The 21,073-nt window shown below is 41.1% G+C and overlaps 1 protein-coding gene across 3 annotated transcripts in view; it reads right to left on the bottom strand.

The window, feature by feature from the left end:
* Positions 1–21,073, bottom strand: part of paplna (papilin a, proteoglycan-like sulfated glycoprotein) — a 108,951-nt gene that overhangs the window by 23,476 nt on the left and 64,402 nt on the right. For all 3 annotated transcript variants that reach the window (XM_060934697.1, XM_060934696.1, XM_060934698.1), the window contains 2 exons: positions 16,218–16,539; positions 4,850–5,008 (listed from right to left, as the gene is read on the bottom strand). In XM_060934697.1, coding sequence (XP_060790680.1) covers positions 4,850–5,008; positions 16,218–16,539 — 481 coding nt within the window. The remainder of the gene's footprint in view (positions 1–4,849; positions 5,009–16,217; positions 16,540–21,073) is intronic.

Below are 21,073 nucleotides of genomic sequence, written 5' to 3'. Positions count from 1 at the left end.
GCTGTCGGAGGTTCTGGAAAAGATATGTTGATGACATTCTTGAAATAACCAAAACAGGCCACACACAACAACTCACGGATCATCTAAACTCCATAGACAAGACAGGCAACATCAAATTCACACACGAAGAGGAAATTGACAAGACAATAGCATTTCTGGACCTAAAAATACACCACACAGAAGAAGGGAACATCAGAATTACAACATACAGAAAACCTACACATACCGACCAATATCTTCTCTGGACATCTGAACATCCCATCGCACACAAAATGTCAGTAATCAGAACACTATACGACCGAACACAGAACATCACGGAGGAGAAAGACAGACAGGAGGAGGAACAACACATCCAACAGGCATTAAAAAACTGCCAATATCCACCATGGGCAATTCGAAAAGGAAAATCACAGACACAAAAAAAGGAAAGAAACAAACAGACAAGAAAAAACACAGAAAAAACAAACCGGGGCTTTGTCACATTACCATACATAAAAGGAGTTACAGAACGCATCCAACGATCCATGAGGAAATACCACATCAACACCCCGGTCAAACCATACAAGAACCTCCGACAGCTGCTAGTTCACCCCAAAGATAAAATACAACTGGACAATAAATGCAATATCATATATGAAATTCCTTGCCGGTCATGCAATAAAGTCTATATTGGTGAAACGGGCAGATGCTTCCACACTCGCAGGAAAGAACACCAATTAGAATGTGAAAAAGAAACAACAAAAAGACTCACAAGATCCGAAAAAGAAAAAGCAAGCCAAGAAAACTTAAAATCAGCCATTTCAGACCACTGCAAACGACAAAATCATATTATGAATTGGGAAGAGGCCAGAGTCATTCGCGCTGAAGAGAATAGATATCAGCGTTGGATTTTGGAGGCAGTGGAGATACGTAAGCGGGCGCAGAGGACCATGAACCGGGACGAGGGAGCGTACGCGCTGTCACATACCTGGAGCGCAGTCCTGGGGCAGCGACCTGACAGCAGGAGGCGTGGACTACCTGTCAAATTGGGCGGGACGTTCACGCCTCCATAGAGTAACATCAGCTGATAAGGCACGTCACCACTCGACATCTGGTGACTGTTTTGAAGAAGGCGGAAGTGTTCGCCGAAACTGTCAACAAGCGAGGTAACAAAAATACGTGTCTTAAGAAACGAACTTAAAAGAATAGTTATAATTATCAGACATAATGAATTTTCACTACATAAGTCCTTTGCATAGTCGTATCTTGGTTTCCTCATGTTTCCTTGTTTCAAGGCAACACAGCTATGCCTTGTATGATAAACCGTTGTTCCCTTACCTGCCTCTTGTTTTTTTTTCTCATAAAATTAATGAGACTAAAAATGTGACTTGTCATGTTACAGAGAAACTGCAAAGTTCTTCATCATGAAGATACTCCCATGTAAGAAAACTTGAAGGAAGAGCTTTTCTTCTGACTGTTACAAAGTGCTGACACTGGAGAAATAAACGTCTCCTCACAGAAAACTTCACATATTAAGAACAACATATTTTTACAGTACTGTGCAAAAGTCTTAGGGTGACTACAACCCCAATTCCAAAAAAGTTGGGACAAAGTACAAATTGTAAATAAAAACGGAATGCAATGATGTGGAAGTTTCAAAATTCCATATTTTATTCAGAATAGAACATAGATGACATATCAACTGTTTAAACTGAGAAAATGTATCATTTAAAGAGAAAAATTAGGTGATTTTAAATTTCATGACAACACCACATCTCAAAAAAGTTGGGACAAGGCCATGTTTCCCACTGTGAGACATCCCCTTTTCTCTTTACAACAGTCTGTAAACGTCTGGGGACTGAGGAGACAAGTTGCTCAAGTTTAGGGATAGGAATGTTAACCCATTCTTGTCTAATGTAGGATTCTAGTTGCTCAACTGTCTTAGGTCTTTTTTGTCATATCTTCCGTTTTATGATGCGCCAAATGTTTTCTATGGGTGAAAGATCTGGACTGCAGGCTGGCCAGTTCAGTACCCGGACCCTTCTTCTACGCAGCCATGATGCTGTAATTGATGCAGTATGTGGTTTGGCATTGTCATGTTGGAAAATGCAAGGTCTTCCCTGAAAGAGACGTCGTCTGGATGGGAGCATATGTTGCTCTAGAGCCTGGATATACCTTTCAGCATTGATGGTGTCTTTCCAGATGTGTAAGCTGCCCATGCCACACGCACTAATGCAACCCCATACCATCAGAGATGCAGGCTTCTGAACTGAGCGCTGATAACAACTTGGGTCGTCCTTCTCCTCTTTAGTCCGAATGACACGGCGTCCCTGATTTCCATAAAGAACTTCAAATTTTGAGTCGTCTGACCACAGAACAGTTTTCCACTTTGCCACAGTCCATTTTAAATGAGCCTTGGTCCAGAGAAGACGTCTGCGCTTCTGGATTATGTTTAGATACGGCTTCTTCTTTGAACTATAGAGTTTTAGCTGGCAACGGCGGATGGCACGGTGAATTGTGTTCACAGATAATGTTCTCTGGAAATATTCCTGAGCCCATTTTGTGATTTCCAATACAGAAGCATGCCTGTATGTGATGCAGTGCCGTCTAAGGGCCTGAAGATCACGGGCACCCAGTATGGTTTTCCGACCTTGACCCTTACGCACAGAGATTCTTCCAGATTCTCTGAATCTTTTAATGATATTATGCACTGTAGATGATGATATGTTCAAACTCTTTGCAATTTTACACTGTCGAACTCCTTTCTGATATTGCTCCACTATTTGTCGGCGCAGAATTCGGGGGATTGGTGATCCTCTTCCCATCTTTACTTCTGAGAGCCGCTGCCACTCTAAGATGCTCTTTTTATACCCAGTCATGTTAATGACCTATTGCCAATTGACCTAATGAGTTGCAGTTTGGTCCTCCAGCTGTTCCTTTTTTGTACCTTTAACTTTTCCAGCCTCTTATTGCCCCGTCCCAACTTTTTTGAGATGTGTTGCTGTCATGAAATTTCAAATGAGCCAATATTTGGCATGAAATTTCAAAATGTCTCTCTTTTGACATTTGATATGTTGTCTATGTTCTATTGTGAATACAATATCAGTTTTTGAGATTTGTAAATTATTGCATTCTGTTTTTATTTACAATTTGTACTTTGCCCCAACTTTTTTGGAATCGGGGTTGTATTTTTTTTCATACAAACTTTGCTATAGAGGTTTATTTTATGACTTCTACATTATCGAGTCAGTACAAAAAACATTTTAGAATTCCAAACGTTCAGGGGGTTTCCCAGCACAAAATTAAATGTTACAGAAAAAAAAAGTGTTTGTATCTGAGCAGCATATCCCATAAGAGAGCACTTTTCAGATTAAAAAAGAAAACATAATGAAAGCGACTGTGTTTTGGGGCAAAATTAAGAAGCGAGTGTGACAAAGTGTCCAGAAGAACTGGGTCACTGTGGCTGGTTCTGTAAGATGCTCAGTAAAACCTACAGCTCATTTCCTTATAAAACTGCACTCACTGTACTTGCGACTACTTTTTTTTTTTAAAGCAAAGGGTCGTCTCACACCAAATATTGACTCTGTTTCATTTATTATGGCTTACTGATTACTATTTCTTGTATTTCTTTATGTTGAAACATTTCATTTCATTATTTTTCAGCTATTTTTGGTCTACAACATTGCTTTGCATGTGCCTAAGACTTTTGCACAGAACTGTATATGGTGCACCTGCCATCCAAGTCCCTGTGAATGTTACTATAGTCTTGGTAGACTGAGTTCACGGACACTTGCGCGTGAGTTGTTTTAAGTGGAAGAGCCGCTGCACTGGGTCAACCCACTCTCTTGGCAGAAGGAACCTTGACCCAGTGGCACGGAGACCATTACATCTGGAGACCCCTCCTGCTGCAGTGGATGACCAGGACTCCTACGTGTCCCACCCTGCTCTAGGCGCTCCACAGCTCCTGGTGACACCGCCTTTCTGGCCGTTGGGTCTCGTTGGTACCTCATCTGCCCAGTCCGCCAGAGCCAGTCTTCACATGCCTGGGTGGAAAAGCCCTAAGTCACCGAGGGTTTGCGACCCATCGGCTACCCTCACCAAGTTTAGCCAGCCACTCGAAGCCATTGCCCAGGGTGTGGCCACTGTTGCATGCAAACAGCTACTTGGAGCCGAGGTGAGAGCTGAGTGCCAGATGAGGACCAATTACAGGTGAACTACTCTACAGAGCACAACATGTCCCACCGTCAGAGGTACCCCTCTTAGACATCCCATAAACCATACGTTACTATAGTAATGATAAATTAAAACAAGCACATTAAGATAAACCCATGATCAGAAATTGAGACTCAGTGGATCAAATGCTTTCATAAATACTATTAACTAATATGTAAACAATGCATGAGGCCATTTGCTTTATATAAGATCTCATATACACTTGGAAATACTGATATAAACTACTTTATAAATGCTCAGGGATTGCTTTTTAAACTCCTCAATATTGCTTCATTAAACATTTAATGATCTAGAGAACCTGCGATGATTTGGCGACTTGTCCAGGGTGTACCCCGCCTCTCGCCCATAGTCAGCTGGGATAGGCTCCAGCTTGCCTACGACCCTGAACAGGATAAGCAACTACAGATAATGGATGGATGGATGATCTAGAGAACACTGACATAAGCTGTTCGTATATTCCCAGTGCTTGTATTATTAGCCTTCAAAGTAAAAGGAATGAATATATCATATTTCTGATGTAAGAACATGTTCAATAAATTATTCTTATCACGTACCAGACGATGAGGTCTGCTCGAGAAAGAAACATGAACAAGACCAATATGACCAGGTTTAATGGAAGAACTGATGTTGCACTAACCTGGAGGGGTCAAGAAGAACACCATCTTTTCTCCACTCGACTGTCACAGTAGAAGATGGAGGCGGGTTCACGTTGCACGGCAACACCACCCACTGGCCCACTATACCCTCCACCGTAGATGGGTCCGACTTGTCTATACTCACACCCACAGCAGGCCAACTGAAGCAGGGGAGGCCAAAAGAGAAAGAAAGAAGGAAAAAAAGAGGCAAGACAAAGAGGTTTGACAGGAAAGACATGCATGAAGAAAAAAGAGACAGAAAAAGGGAGAGAAGGGGAGAAATTTACTTTATGCTGTACTATTGGCCACAAAACAGCATGTGCAAAAAGCCACCAAAGTAAGCATAAAGATCAGCCTTGTCCTGGCTACAGCCACAGAAACTCGGACTTCTGTTTCAGTCTAAAGAGCAAACTTCCTTTAGACTCCGCAGGACAGAGGTTACATACGCCCTAGTCATGCATTTTATTCTGTTCACGTCACGCCACTAAGCTCAGGATCGCAAGCTAAATAAAAAGTAAAAGTGCGAGTCCAGGAAGTATAGGTTTGCCAGGTGGAACAAAAGGCTGACCGTCACCAAATTGTGTTTTGTTAATTGCTCTAAGTGGCGTGTTTTATGAAGCCATGCTGTCCACAAGGCTTAAGTAGAAATTCACTGTTGCAGCTGTGGCTTGTTTTATGCTCTAAACCAACACAAATTCTGGGACACTTGAGTGACATGAATGAACAACATGCTCTCGAAATACAGGGTAATTTCACACTTACAGAATGGCATCAAAACTTTTACCAGAAGCTGTCTTTTTATTATTTACCATATTACTGTATTCAGAGTTGAGTTGCATGCTCAGAGTGAGGAGTTAATACTAAAATTGTGCACATCAGGATTCACACGTTAGACGTAACTACACACTTAAGCGTGATACGTGAAGTCTGTCTAAACCAGAAGTTTGTCTTAAAAACAAGCAATTCTGAACCTGGACTGTTTTTTTTTTTTTTTCCCAAGCACGACCACTCAAGGCAAGGTCAATGCAAAAAAAACATTGATTGATTGCTTAATTAATAGTATCATCAATTCAAAATAACACAATAAAAAGCATGATAAAATATCATTTACACACATGACAATTTCATCAGTTATATTTAGCACACACTCACTGGTCACTTTATTAGGAACACTCATATATCTGCTGTTCTCTAATCAGCCGATCCCTTGACGGCAGCACAGTGCATCAAATCGTGCAGATACAAATCAAGAGCTTCAGTTAATGTTCACAATGTTCAAACATCAGAAAGGGAAAAGTTGTGATCTCAAAGTGTGACTTTCTTTCACTGCGGCATAGGTGTTGGTTTGAGCCAGATGGACTGGTTTGAGTATTTCAGAAACTGCTGGTCTCCTGGTATCTATCTGTGTGAAAGAACACTACTTGGAAAGCTGTTCCATAACTGTGGGGCTTTGTAAGAAAAGGCTCTGCCTCCTGATGTAGCTTTCACTATTTGAGGTACCAACAAATAGCCTGCACCTTTTGCTCTAAGTACCGCGAGTTGGCCTAGTGGTTAGCGTGTCCACATCTCGATAGGGAGAGCACAAGTTCTACTCGCAGTTGGGTCATACCAAAGTCCATCATAAAAATGGTACCTACTGCCGTCTGGCAAGGCACGCTGCAATACAGATGCCAGTGCGGAGTCAAATTCTTGTGGTTACCAGAGGACACGCCCCACTGTAACCCTAGTTATGTAATAGGTATCGTAAGAGGCCGAGGGCTACAGAAACGGAGATCGGCACCACCCAATGCGCCATATGGTACGGGAAGGACTTTTTTGATCTAAGTGGGCGTGGCGGGTCATAAAGGACCAGAAGTTCACTCACGTACTGTGTCGCAAGACCATTTGGTGCTTTATAGGTCAATAATGGTATTTTATAAAATCAGTCAATGTGAAATTTGATTGGGAGCCAATGCAGTGTGGATACGATAGGGGTGATGTGGTCATATCTTCTAGTTCTAGTAAGGACTCTTGCTGGGGTTCTCACACACAACCGTCTCTAGAATTTATACAGTATGGTGCAAAAAAAAAAAATCGAGTGAGTGAGTGAGTGAGTGACAGTTCTGTGGGTGGAAACAAACGCCTTGTTGATAAGAGAGGTCAGAGATCAGAAAATGGCCAGATTGGTTCAAGCTTTTTGGCCAGGAAGGATCTAGTAACTCATAGCAACTCTTTACGACTGTGCTGAGCAGAAAAGCATCTCAGCATGCAACAGCAGAACAGAAGACCACACTGGGTTCCACTCCTGCAGCCAAGAACAGGGATCTTAGAATCAAGAACAGGTTCCTATTAAAGTGGCCAGTGAGTGGATATTATATTGACTACATTCATTTGTGTGCACAATTAACTTTTAACAACAACAACAACAACAACAAAAAACAGTATGTGCTGCATCAAGTGCTATTTTATAAGCTATGGAATAATGATGGTTAAAGCCATAGTGTTAAACCAAACCTGCAGTGATTAATGTAATAATTACAACTTGGACTAATCATGCAGTATTGTACTGGCAACATGGACACCTATTGTTCATTTTAATGCTTGCCATTTTCGCTATCTTCTCTTTCATGCATCATTGTATAAGTAGCTTTGTAATTTTTGTTGTTTCTAGTTTTAATGTTAAATCATATTACATTTGATGGCAAAGAAAAAAAAAACATGATCTGCCACTTCAGTCGGTATTTTCTATCCCTGAATTATTTCCATGCTTAAAGGCAATTGCTTGTGTTACAAATAAAGTGGTATCCTTGACTTGCAAGTGATGTCAAAGCAAAATAGAAACCCGGATGTCGGCCATGTTGGTGGATATACAAACGCGAGGTCAAGCGACATTCCATACAAAACAATCACGCGTCCGCAACTGTCTTTGTTTTTCCACTGCTTTAAAGTGGCATTCCACCATTGGATGTATTTTTTTGGCATAAAATACAATATATTTTATGACAACATGACTAGACAGAGAAATCTTTTAGCTTCAAAATGATATATCAAACATAATTTTTTGACAACGACAAGTATATTAATTTTGCGACCAAAGTCACCTACCCTTTTAATTTCCGCGCGGTAGTGAAACGTGATGTCATCGGCAGGCTCCCCTTCTTGTGTATCACGTGTCGGTCTATTTTTAGACCAGGAAACCCCCAAAGTGAGAGAGTCATTTCTCCTCGTATATGGGGGCCAAAAAAATTGCGAAAAATTTTGAGTTAATCTTTCAGTTAGCTAGATTTATTGGTATTAGCTAGATTTATTGGTATTATTTTTATCGCGTTCTATCTGCCATTGCTGATAATATGTGCCAACAAGAAGGGGAACCTGCCGATGACATCACGTTTCACTACCGCGCGGAAATTAAAAGGGTAGGTGACTTTGGTCGCAAAATTAATATACTTGTCGTTGTCAAAAAATTATGTTTGATATATCATTTTGAAGCTAAAAGATTTCTCTGTCTAGTCATGTTGTCATAAAATATATTGTATTTTATGCCAAAAAAATACATCCAATGGTGGAATGCCACTTTAAGCGTTCTTTTCGCTATGCCATATCTTTGTGCTGTATATGGTCGTGATCACAACAGTACTCGTGACCATGGCACGTTCCAATTTTTTTAGAATTCCATCCGTGATTCGGAAAGAGGGCGAGGAAACTCTGAGGCTTAGTACGGAGAGCAGACGAGCACGGCTGAACAACATCAGCAGGGCTGATCTAACAGAGGCTCAAACCAAAACAGCTCGTGTTTGTAGTCATCATTTTATCTCAGGTGAGATTCAAAAGCTTTCTCGATAATATCATGGAAGAATTTTATTTCGTGTTGCTAGAATCTTGCTATAAAACGAGCGTTCTCTTGTCGTGGTTCGGTCGATCGTTGTTATAATTTTAACACGTGTATTACCGTTTCGCTTCGAGGAGCGCCAGCAAAATTATACGATAGAAACAATCCAGACTGGGCACCCACTCAGAACATGGGCAAGTCCAAGGTCGGACTTGATTTTTCTACAGCCAAACCAGATAGAATGCGATATTTGGGTACTTGATGGTCGGTAGAAGCGTCTTATCGTCAGAAAAATCTGACTTTTTTAAATAATATGGGTCAAACCACATCTTTATCTTCTCTTTGTATTGAATCTTCGCTCAAACGTTCAAATCGTGGTAATACTGAGAAAATTCAGCGTTGTTTACAGACACTTTCAGCAGCCGCCATCCGAGTTGCTTTGTATATCCACCATCATTGCGGACGCTCAAGAGGTAGCACGTTTTGATCACATGGTTGCAAGTCATCTATATCAGCTATTAAAATCCGCTGTCTCAGATGCTTTTATTCAAGAAATATCTGGCAACCTTGGTAGAGTGTAACTTTAGACTCTGAATATAGCCCACATGGAAAAGTGACAGGAATACATTAGTCACAAAAAATCTGTAGGTAACAGGCGCAAAAAGGTGCTGAGAGAAACCTAATTTATATCTACAAGTTAAACAGAAGTAACGTTAGGGGTGGGGGGAATTATTTCAGGTTGTTATGAATAGTACTCTTTGAATAGAATTGCTACTGTGGTTCATGTTTTATCCACAATTCTACTCCCACTTTTGAGGTCCGAGAGTGTATTTATATTGCCCCACACCTTGAACACACACACGAGAGACACAGACAGAAGCAGAAATGGTGGGGCATCACAGCAGGTTCCTTTATTAGGTGCAATGAATGACATCAGTAAAGACAGGCCATTGTACACCATACATACACGGTGTTGCGAAAGACCATGGTGAAGGAGAATTACACAGGATTAAATGGGACTAAACTACCAGGCTAACACTAACACGCAAACCATAAAGTCAAGTGCGAATGTAGAGGAACAGGCAAACTTCTACAGCAGTCCCAGAAAGCTCAGCCATGTCCAACATGGCAGCAGTGACTGTCGTCAACATCTTCTGTGCAAAGTGAGTGTCCAGAGCCAGAGGGGGAAATGTGTAGAGTGTGTTAATACATGACCCTGATTAAAGTGTGTACAACTTTTAAGCAGGTCTATAAGCCATCCCCAATACATGACGTACTATATGTATATACATAAAAACCTTGTACCAGAGCTGCAATGAAATGACTAATATATATGAAAGAATATGAATTCTTTTCAGCCTAAGCTATGATTGTCATATGAATGCAAAAATGAGGCACAAGATCAGGGCTGGCACATATCAGTGTGACCAATGATGCAGAAAATAGGTGATATTCAACCAAATCAGGTCCTTTAACACTTTAAAAACCACTTGCATGAAGGTGGGTCAGCACATTAACATTTTAAACTATAAGTCATAAAATTTCACTCAGATATTTTAATGGTAGCAATGACCAAACTGTTTTCAGGCAATTTTTTGTTTGCTTATGTGTGAACCTCGAGAACAGGTTATCACTATTTACACCGACTATTAATTCTTAAAAAAATTTAGTCGCCACAACTTAATTGTTCATTACCTCTGCCAACTTTGCTGGAGGTTTTGTTTTCGCCTCCATTTGTTCGTTTACCTGTTCCAAACGTAACTCAAAAAGTAGTGAACAGATTTTGATGAAATTTAGAAGAAAGGTGAGCCATGAGCCAAGGAACAATTGATTAGATTTTGATGCAAATCCGAATATGTATGTGGACCCAGGAATTTCTTTTTTCTGTCCCCAACAAGAGTGCTCTGAGAGCACAATATCCCCTGCTGGCAACTATGCCATAACTGGTAAAATGCAACCGAATTGAACGAAATTGCAATATGCGTATTCCCGACATATAACAAAGAATCCTGTCAAGTTTCGTGAAATTCCTTCAAAAATTGTGAGAGGAGTTGATTTCAGAAGGTGAGTACTCTTCCCGGGACGGATGGACGGACAGACAGACGGACATCGCTACGACATAATCCCCCCTTCGGGCCTTTCGGCCAGTGGGGAATAAAAAATTTTTTGCCAAATTACATGAAATTCCTCCAAAAGTTGTGAGGGAAGTTGATTTCAGAAAGCAAGCACACCTTGATGAAATTGCCAAAGTACAAGTTTGTTAATAATCAAGGGCATAACTCTGGTAAAATAGCCCAACTTAAACGAAATTTCAATATGCATATAACTGTCATATAACAAAGCTTTTTGCCAAGTTTGGTGAAATTCCTCCACAAATTGTGAGAGGAGTTGATTTCAGAAGAACGTACACCCTCATGAAATTGTCAAAGTACAAGTTATTTAATTAAGGGTCAAAACTCTGGGAAAATTTTCACAAACGAAATTAAATCGCAATCTGCATATTACTCTCATATAACAAGGCCTTTTGCCAAGCTTCAAGAAATTCGTCCAAAAATCGTGAGAGGAGTTGATGTCAGAAGGCAAGCACACCTTCATGAAATTGTCAAAGTACAAGGCTGTAACTCTGGTAAAATGTGACCGAATTGAACAAAATAACAATATGCGTACTACCAACATATAACAAGGCCTTTTCCCAAGTTTCATGAAATTCCTCCAAAAATTGTGAAAGGAGTTGATTTCAGAAGGAAAACACACTCATGAAATTGTCAAAGTATAATTTTGTTAATCAAGGGCTGTAACTCTGGTAAAATGTGACCCAATTTAATGAAATTATAATATGGGTATTACCAGCATATAACAAAGAATCCTGCCAAGTTTCGTGAAATTCCTCCAAAAATTGTGAGAGGAGTTGATTTCAGAAGGTGAGCACCCTTCCCAGGACAGACAGAAACCGCCACGACATAATCCCCCTTTGGGCTTTTCAGCCAGTGGAGGATAAAAATTAGTGAATGTATTTTGATGAAAATTGGTGTACAGCTTCAGTATTGTCCTAGGTTCAAGTGATTTGATTTTGATGGGGGAAACCATGGCCTAATGGTTAGAGAAGCTTTGGCTGGTTGCTGGTTCAATTCCCTAGACCAGCAGTAATGGCTGAAGTGCCCTTGAGCAGGCCACCTAACCCCTAACTGTTCTGGGTATGTTGTACATCACTCTGAATAAGAGCATCTGCTAAGTGCCCTTAACGTAACGTAATGTAATGATGTTGACAATATGTGGCTTGGAAGAGGTGTGCACTCTACCGAGTGCCCTTCTAGTTCTTGGTTGTAAGTTAAAAGTGTCATGTTGCATTAAAAGTAAAAAAAATATATATATATATATATATATATATATCACAGGTGGCTTCTCCAGTGAGGAGAGGGAGGAAGATCCTCCTTAAAAATTCTAAGAATAAAAAGTTGAAATTGTCTTGACCAATTTAATGAATTGCTGTCCTTGAATATTACTATTTTACTGCCAAATACGACATGTACATTATATTCGTTTCTCTGGGTGAAATTACATTAGCACCCCCTATCGCTCGCTATTAGAAATTACTGCACGGAGGATCTTCCTCCCTTCGGCTCCCATTCACTCCGATTCAAACAGTCTCCGGCACTGGCGGCTCGTGGTTAACATAGACTTCAATGAGAGAGAGGAGGAAAATCCTCCTCTAAGAGGGTGGGACTAGCTAAGAGATCTGACAAGTGCTACAAAATATCAACCAATAGGCTGCAGCCCTAGTTGCGCAATGAACCAATAAGTAGAGGCCTTAGCTGCCTGGGGGGAGGGGTTATCTTATCAAACTTAACTTCTAGATCCGGTGCCTCGGGCACTTCGGCAGTCAGAGTGAGAACGGCGAGGTGGAAGTGGATTGACTATGTTATAAATATTCTATGAATAAAGTAATGGAAACAGAGGACGTGGTGAATGTTTTGCTTGCAAAACCCTTCCATGGGCTGAGCTACAAACATGGCCGCCAGGTTTGCTTCATTAAATACGGAAGATTTTGAGAGAATTTTGAAAGAGAAAGATGTGTTGAACACCTGAAAGTAATGTGTACAGCAGCTATAAAAAGTGTACACACCCCGTTAAAATGATAGGTTTTTCAACTATTATCAACTCAACCCGTGCGTATAACTATAGCCGGTCCAGCAGGTGCGGTCGCATTGGGGCCCGTGACCTTCAACCAAGCATTCCTTCCTCCCTCACTTTTACAAAAGCCAGCCGCTACTGATATATATATATATATATATATATATATATATATATATATATATATATATATATTAAAGTGAGATGACAGAAATACTAAACATCCACAAAACCAAGTTGTAAAAAAGGGACAGGACTTCACCAAAAGTCCTAAATGAAAATGTTTTAGCTTTCTGATGATAGTAAGGAGCGCCACATGACCGTAATGCAAGCACAATTTTGGATCAAAATGGGCTGAGAACGTGCAATTGATTTCCAACTTCCACCCAATCAAGTTAGTAATATGTCATATGTCAAAAATACATTTCATGAATATCAGCACCATGATACTGAGAGAGGAGTTGATTTCAGAAGGAAAATACTCTCATGAAATTGTCAAAGTATAATTTTGTTAATCAAGGGCTGTAACTCTGTAAAATGTGACCCAGTTTAATGAAATTATAATATGGGTATTACCAGCATATAACAAAGAATCCTGCCAAGTTTCGTGAAATTCCTCCAAAAATTGTGAGAGGAGCTGATTTCAAAAGGTGAGCACCCTTCCCGGGACAGACAGAAACCGCCACGACATAATCCCCCTTTGGGCCTTTCGGCCAGCGGGGGATAAAAATTAGTGAATGTATTTTGATGAAATTTGGTGTACAGCTTCAGTATTGTCCTCGGTTCAAGTGATTTGATTTTGATGGGGGAAGCCATGGCCTAATGGTTAGAGGAGCTTTGGCCAAAAGGTTGCTGGTTCAAATCCCTGGTTCAGTTTCACATCATTACATTACATTAACCCCATCAATGCCCTTGAACGGGTCACGTACGTCATGAAATATTTTACCGCTGTGCCTTATGGTGTACGCTACTCGTCATAAACATCTCCTTTTATGTACCTTACATGGCACATTACTTTTACTTCACAGTGGCAGATTACCACGAGTTAGCCTAGTGTCCGCCTCTCGATCGGGAGATCGGGAGTTCTATTCAAGGTCGGGTCATACCAAAGACCATCATAAAAATGGGACCCAGTTACTTGGAATACATGGACCCTTGGTGTACATTGTGTTTTCAAGTACAACCCTGATTACAAAAAAGTTGGGACAAAGTACAAATTGTAAATAAAAACGGAATGCAATAATTTACAAAACTCAAAAACTGATACTGTATTCACAATAGAACATAGACAACATATCAAATGTTGAAAGTAAGACATTTTGAAATTTCATGTCAAATATTGGCTCATTTGAAAATTCATGACAGCAACACATCTCAAAAAAGTTGGGACAGGGGCAATAAGAGGCTGGAAAAGTTAAAGGTACAAAAAAGGAACAGCTGGAGGACCAAATTGCAACTCATTAGGTCAATTGGCAATAGGTCATTAACATGCCTGGGTATAAAAAGAGCATCTTGGAGTGGCAGCTGCTCTCAGAAGTAAAGATGGGAAGAGGATCACCAATCCCCCTAATTCTGTGCCGACAAATAGTGGAGCAATATCAGAAAGGAGTTCGATAGTGTAAAATTGCAAAGAGTTTGAACATATCATCATCTACAGTGCATAATATCATTAAAAGATTCAGAGAATCTGGAAGAATCTCTGTGCGTAAGGGTCAAGGCCAGAAAACCATACTGGGTGCCCGTGATCTTCGGGCCCATAGACAGCACTGCATCACATACAGGCATGCTTCTGCATTGGAAATCACAAAATGGGCTCAGGAATATTTCCAGAGAACATTATCTGTGAACACAATTCACCGTGCCATCCGCCGTTGCCAGCTAAAACTCTATAGTTCAAAGAAGAAGCCGTATCTAAACATGATCCAGAAGCGCAGGCGTCTTCTCTGGGCCAAGGCTCATTTAAAATGGACTGTGGCAAAGTGGAAAACTGTTCTGTGGTCAGACGAATCAAAATTTGAAGTTCTTTATGGAAATCAGGGACGCCGTGTCATTCAGACTAAAGAGGAGAAGGACAACCCAAGTTGTTATCAGCGCTCAGTTCAGAAGCCTGCATCTCTGATGGTATGGGGTTGCATTAGTGCGTGTGGCATGGGCAGCTTACATATCTGGAAAGACACCATCAATGCTGAAAGGTATATCCAGGTTCTAGAGCAACATATGCTCCCATCCAGATGACGTCTCTTTCAGGGAAGACCTTGCATTTTCCAACATGACAATGCCAAACCACATACTGCATCAATTACAGCATCATGGCTGCGTAGAAGAAGGGTCCGGGTACTGAACTGGCCAGCCTGCAGTCCAGATCTTTCACCCATAGAAAACATTTGGCGCATCATAAAATGGAAGATATGACAAAAAAGACCTAAGACAGTTGAGCAACTAGAATCCTACATTAGACAAGAATGGGTTAACATTCCTATCCCTAAACTTGAGCAACTTGTCTCCTCAGTCCCCAGACGTTTACAGACTGTTGTAAAGAGAAAAGGGGATGTCTCACAGTGGTAAACATGGCCTTGTCCCAACTTTTTTGAGATGTGCTGTTGTCATGAAATTTAAAATCACCTAATTTTTCTCTTTAAATGATACATTTTCTCAGTTTAAACATTTGATATGTCATCTATGTTCTATTCTGAATAAAATATGGAATTTTGAAACTTCCACATCATTGCATTCCGTTTTTATTTACAATTTGTACTTTGTCCCAACTTTTTTGGAATCGGGGTTGTACTAGTAATTCATGTTTATGGACAGGTTCTCATTAACAAGACCCGTTGTCTTGGATGTTTTTGATTACTAAAGTTATTTTTACTCTACAACAGTGTTTTTTGTGATTTTTCTATCAAATATTAAAAAATATAAAGTTCTGAACAAGTTAGAGAAAGATTATCAAAATATCCCAATTTTGACCTATTTTTGTCCTATATGCCCGGCACATTACAATTAATTATGGGTGGCAGCCAAGGGGTTAAGGGCACTTTGCAGATGCTCTTATCCAGAGCGATGTACAACATACCCAGAGCAGTTAGGTGCCCTGCTCAAGGGCACTTCAGCCACTACATGCAGCGCTACGTGAGTGAGTACATCCTGAGTCTGTGTGTAAATCAGCGTGTGCATTGTTATCTGAATATCTCAGCAGGTCTTGAGTAAGAATGTGTGTGTACAAAAAGGGGCCAGATCTTAAATGTGTGCGAGTGTGTCCATGTTGTGCATGAGCGCACATTAACGCAGTGTGTGTGTGTGTGTGTGTGTGTGTGTGTGTGTGTGTGTGTGTGTGTGTGGCCATCTCTGAGAGCAGAGAGCAGCGTCAGGCTCCTCAGGTTGGTACAGAGGCCACTGTGCGGGAGCAGAGGGCTCCTGCATGGCACTCTTACCTGTTATTAGGGCTGCTAGCCTGCACGTCTCTGGGTGCCGGCCTACGCCCCACCGTCTGAACCCAGCGACGATGGGAATGCTGAGATTTGTTAGCACCCGGCCAGATTTGGCTCCAGACGGTGCTGGATGACGTGGAGACTGGCCTCTGGCTCAGGCATGTCTGCTGGCACTCCTCCATAGTGGCAAAGTTGTTGCTGTTGCCATGGCAGCCGCCGTACCAAAAGTGTGCACAGCGGGAGGAGACAGGGTCATAGTAATATCGAGCAGTCCAGTCATCACACAACCCGGCAGTGTGGGGCAGATCGCATGGCGCACGCTGATCTGGTGAAACAGCGACACAGAAAATACAGATAAATATCCTCTCTAATTAGTGCATCTTTTCTATAATATTTGAATGCTTAGCATTCAGTGTTTAAAGTTTAAAAATATATACACGTCCTCACACTGGCTAAATAGTCATGATGAAAATTTTGTCTATTATTGAGCATTTTTAATCTATCCATTAGGTGTACTGCAATGCCAATCTATTTTGTGCTCCAAATATACAGTGCCTTGCAAAAGTATTCATCCCCCTTGGTGTTTGTCCTGTTTTGTTGCATTACAAGCTGGAATTAAAATGGATTTTTGGAGGGTTAGCACCATTTGATTTACACAACATGCCTACCACTTTAAGGCAAAACTCAGTTAAAAAACAGTTTTCCTCAAGCCAAAACTGCTCCAACTCCTTCAAGTTCGATGGGTTGTGTTGGTGTACAGCAACCTTCAAGTTATGCCACAGATTCTCAATTGGATTGAGGTCTGGGCTTTGATTAGGCCATTCCAAGACATTTAAATGTTTCCGTTTAAACCACTCCAGTGTAGCTTTAGCAGTATGTTTAGGGTCATTGTCCTGCTAGACCGTGAACCTTCGTCCCAGTCTCAAACCTCTGGCTGACTCAAACAGGTTTTCCTCCAGAACTGCCCTGTATTTAGTGCCATCCATCTTTCCTTCAGTCCTGACCAGCTTTCCTGTCCCTGCAGATGAAAAACATCCCCACAGCATGATGCTGCCACCACCATGCTTCACTGTAGGAATGGTGTTCTCAGGATGTTGAGTTTGCGCCACACATGGCATTTCCCATGATGGACAAAAAGATCAATCTTTGTCTCATTTGACTAGAGAATCTTCTTCCATGAGTTTGGGGAGTCTGCCATATGCTGTTGGGCAAACTCCAAATATGTTTTCTTAAGCAATGACTTTTTCCTGGCCACTCTTCCATAAAGCCCCGCTCTGTGGAGTGTACTGCTTAAGGTGGTCCTATGGACAGATACTCCCATCTCCACTGTGGATCTTTGCAGCTCCTTCAGTGTTATCTTTGGTGTCTTTGTTGCATCTCTGATTAATGCCCTCCTTGCCCAGTCTGTGAGTTTTGGTGGGCGGCCTTCTCTTGTCAGGTTTGTAGTGGTGCCATATTCTTTCCATTTTGCTATAATGGATTTAATGGTGATCCCTGGGATATTCAAAGTTTGGGATATTTTTTATAACCCAACCCTGATCTATACTTCTCCACAACTTTGTCTCTGACCTGTTTGGAGGCTCCTTTGTTCTCATGTTGCTTGCTTAGTAGCGTTGCAGAGTCAGGGTCCTTCCAGAACAGGTTGATTTGTACAGACATCATGTGATAGATCATGTGACACTCTGATTGCACACAGGTGGATCTTAATCAACTAATTATGTGACTTATGAAGTGAATTGGTTGGACCAGCTCTTATTTAGGGGTTTTATACAAAAGGGGGTGAATACCTATGCACACTCCAGATTTCTGTTTTTCATCTTAATTATTGTTTGCGTCACAATAAAACAACAACGTGCACCTTTAAAGTGGTCGGCGTGTTGTGTAAATCAAATGGTGCTAACTCTCCAACAATCCATTTTAATTCCAGCTTGTAATGCGACAAAACAGGACAAACACCAAGGGGGATGAATACTTTTGCAAATAACTGTATGTATATATAGCTGTATTTGAAGTGGGCGGGGCCTAAACCTGAAACATCTTTACATTACATTACAGGCAGTTAGCAGATGCTCTTATACAGAGCAATGTACAACAAATGCAGAAGTCAGGTACAATAAGTGCTGAACTTCTAGACAAGAAAGTTTGAGTGCCAAATGAACAAATGACAGAATAATAGTGTAATATTCTTTTGAAGTAACAACAATTAGCAAACAGCCAAGGAAATAAAAAACAACCATACAAAATGAGCCAACAAAGTACTAATAAATAAAGAAAAATAAACCCCAAATGGCTAATGCCAAATCATAATGACCAGGCTAGACAGTACACAGCCTGGGGTGGCCTAGACCGAAACATAGTTATACAGCGGGTAGGGAAGCAGGGAAGAGGTGCAGCCCAAAGAGGTGAGTCTTCAGTCTGCACTTGAATGTGGACAGGAAGTCGGCAGTTCTGATCCCGATGGGAAGGTCATTCCACCAATGGGGAACCAGGACAGACAGTAGTCTTGAGTGGGCTGGGCAGGAGTGGAGAGGAGAGGAGGAGGGGCCAGGCGACCAGTAACAGCAGAGCATAGGGTCAGATCAGTCTCTGAAGGTATGCTGGACCTGACCCCTTGACAGCCTGGTCAGCTCGTACCAACGTCTTAAATTTGATGCGAGCTGCAACGGGGAGCCAATGAAGGGCGGCAAGCAGAGAGGTGACACGGGAAGAACGAAGGAGGTTGTAGACCAAGCAGGCTGCAGCGTTCTGGATGAGCTGCTTTATTTAATCATAGTTTCTACATGAACGTACCCAAGGAAACACTGGAAAACATTTAAATAATATTGGCTGGCGTTGAGTGGTATATCAGATATATTCCATTCAGCTAGCATGATACTGAATGACTTGAAGATTAATATATCTGATATACCATGAAAAAAGCCATTATTATTATTATTATTATTATTATTATTATTATAGATACACATTCCTTTCAGGTGTTCAACACATCTTTCTCTGTCAAAATTCTCTCAAAATCTCCCATATTTAACAAAGCAAACCTGGTGGCCATGTTTGTTTATAAATTGTCACAGTCGCTCACTAGCGCAGAAGTTTTATGTCTCAGATGTGTGACGTCATGTTGTCTTGACAACCATGCAACATCGTAAACCATATTCAACGCTCATTCTCCATTGGGTAGAGTGATGTAATACATGTAGGATAAGCAATATGCTAACGATATTGCATGCTATCGAACCGAATGAATGAAACCCTCTAAAAGGGAACAGAATACATGTTTTAATTCCATCGAAAAAGTGTCCTGGATGTATAATAGTCTATAGTGTATATTTTCATGTCTTTGTACCTGTTTAGAATGCATCATCCCGAATAATGTATCCGTATTTGGTTACATCCCTAATGTACAGTAGATAACAGCATACAAAAGCATCCAACAGTTTGGAGTGTGGAAACAGTTTGGGGAAGAACCACATACGGGTCAGGTTTCCAAAACTTTTGGCCATTTAGTGTACACACACACACACACACACACACACACCACTCTAAATTGCCAGTTTATTAACTACAGTGCTCAGCGTAAATGAGTGCACCCCCTTTGAAAAGTAACATTTTAAATGATATCTCAATGAACACAAACAATTTCCAAAATGTTGACAAGACAAAGTTTAATATAACATCTGTTTAACTTATAACGGGAAAGTAAGGTTAATAATATAAACTTAGATTACACATTTTTCAGTTTTACTCAAATTAGAGTGGTGCAAAAATGAGTACACCCCACAACAAAAACTACTAAATCTAGTACTTTGTATGGCCTCCATGATTTTTAATGATGGCACCAAGTCTTCTAGGCATGGAATGAACAAGTTGGCGACATTTTGCAGCATCAATCTTTTTCCATTCTTCAACAATGACCTCTTTTAGTGACTGGATGCTGGATGGAGAGTGATGCTCAACTTGTCTCTTCAGAATTCCCCATAGGTGTTTGATTGGGTTCAGATCACTTGGCCACTGAATCACTTTCACCCTGTTCTTCTTCAGAAATCCAACAGTGGCCTTAGATGTGTGTTTAGGATCATTGTCATGTTGGAAAAGTGCATGACGACCAAGGGCACGGAGTGATGGTAGCATCTTCTCTTTCAGTATAGAGCAATACGTCTGTGAATTCATGATGCCATCAATGAAATGCAGCTCCCCGACACCAGCAGCACTCATGCAGCCCCACATAAGGACACTGCCACCACCATGTTTCACTGTAGGCACCAGGCATTTTTCTTTGTATTCCTCACCTTTGCGACGCCATGCAGTTTTGAAGCCATCAGTTCCAAAAACATTTATCTCGGTCTCATCACTCCAGAGTATAGAGTCCCAGTAGTCTTCATCTTTGTCAGCATGGGCCCTGGCAAACTCTAGGTGGGCTTTTTTGTGCCTGGGCTTTAGGAGAGACTTCTTTCGTGGACGGCATCCATGCATGCCATTCCTCTGCAGCGTACGCCGTACTGTGTCACGGGAAATAGTCACCCCAGTTTGGCTTTCTGCTTCTTTAGAAAACTGCAGTGAACTTGCATGCCGATTTTCTTCAACCCTTCTCATCAGAAGACGCTCCTGTCGAGGTGTTAACTTCCATGGACGACCTGGAGGTCTCTGTTTGATGGTTGCAGTTCCAGCTTTCTTAAATTTTTGTACCACTTTTGCTACAGTATTCTGACTGATAAGTAAAGCTTTGCTGATCTTCTTGTAGCCTTCACCTTTGTGGTGGAAAGAAATTATTTTCTTTGGGGAATTCTGAAGAGACAAGTTGAGCATCACTCTCCATCCAGCATCCAGTCACTAAAAGAGGTCCTTGTTGAAGAATGGAAAAA

The sequence above is a fragment of the Neoarius graeffei genome, chromosome 11 (genome assembly GCF_027579695.1).
Source record: "Neoarius graeffei isolate fNeoGra1 chromosome 11, fNeoGra1.pri, whole genome shotgun sequence".
Lineage (NCBI taxonomy): Eukaryota > Metazoa > Chordata > Actinopteri > Siluriformes > Ariidae > Neoarius > Neoarius graeffei.
Note: the sequence above shows the minus strand (reverse complement) of the source record. Positions and strands in the feature narration are given on the sequence as shown.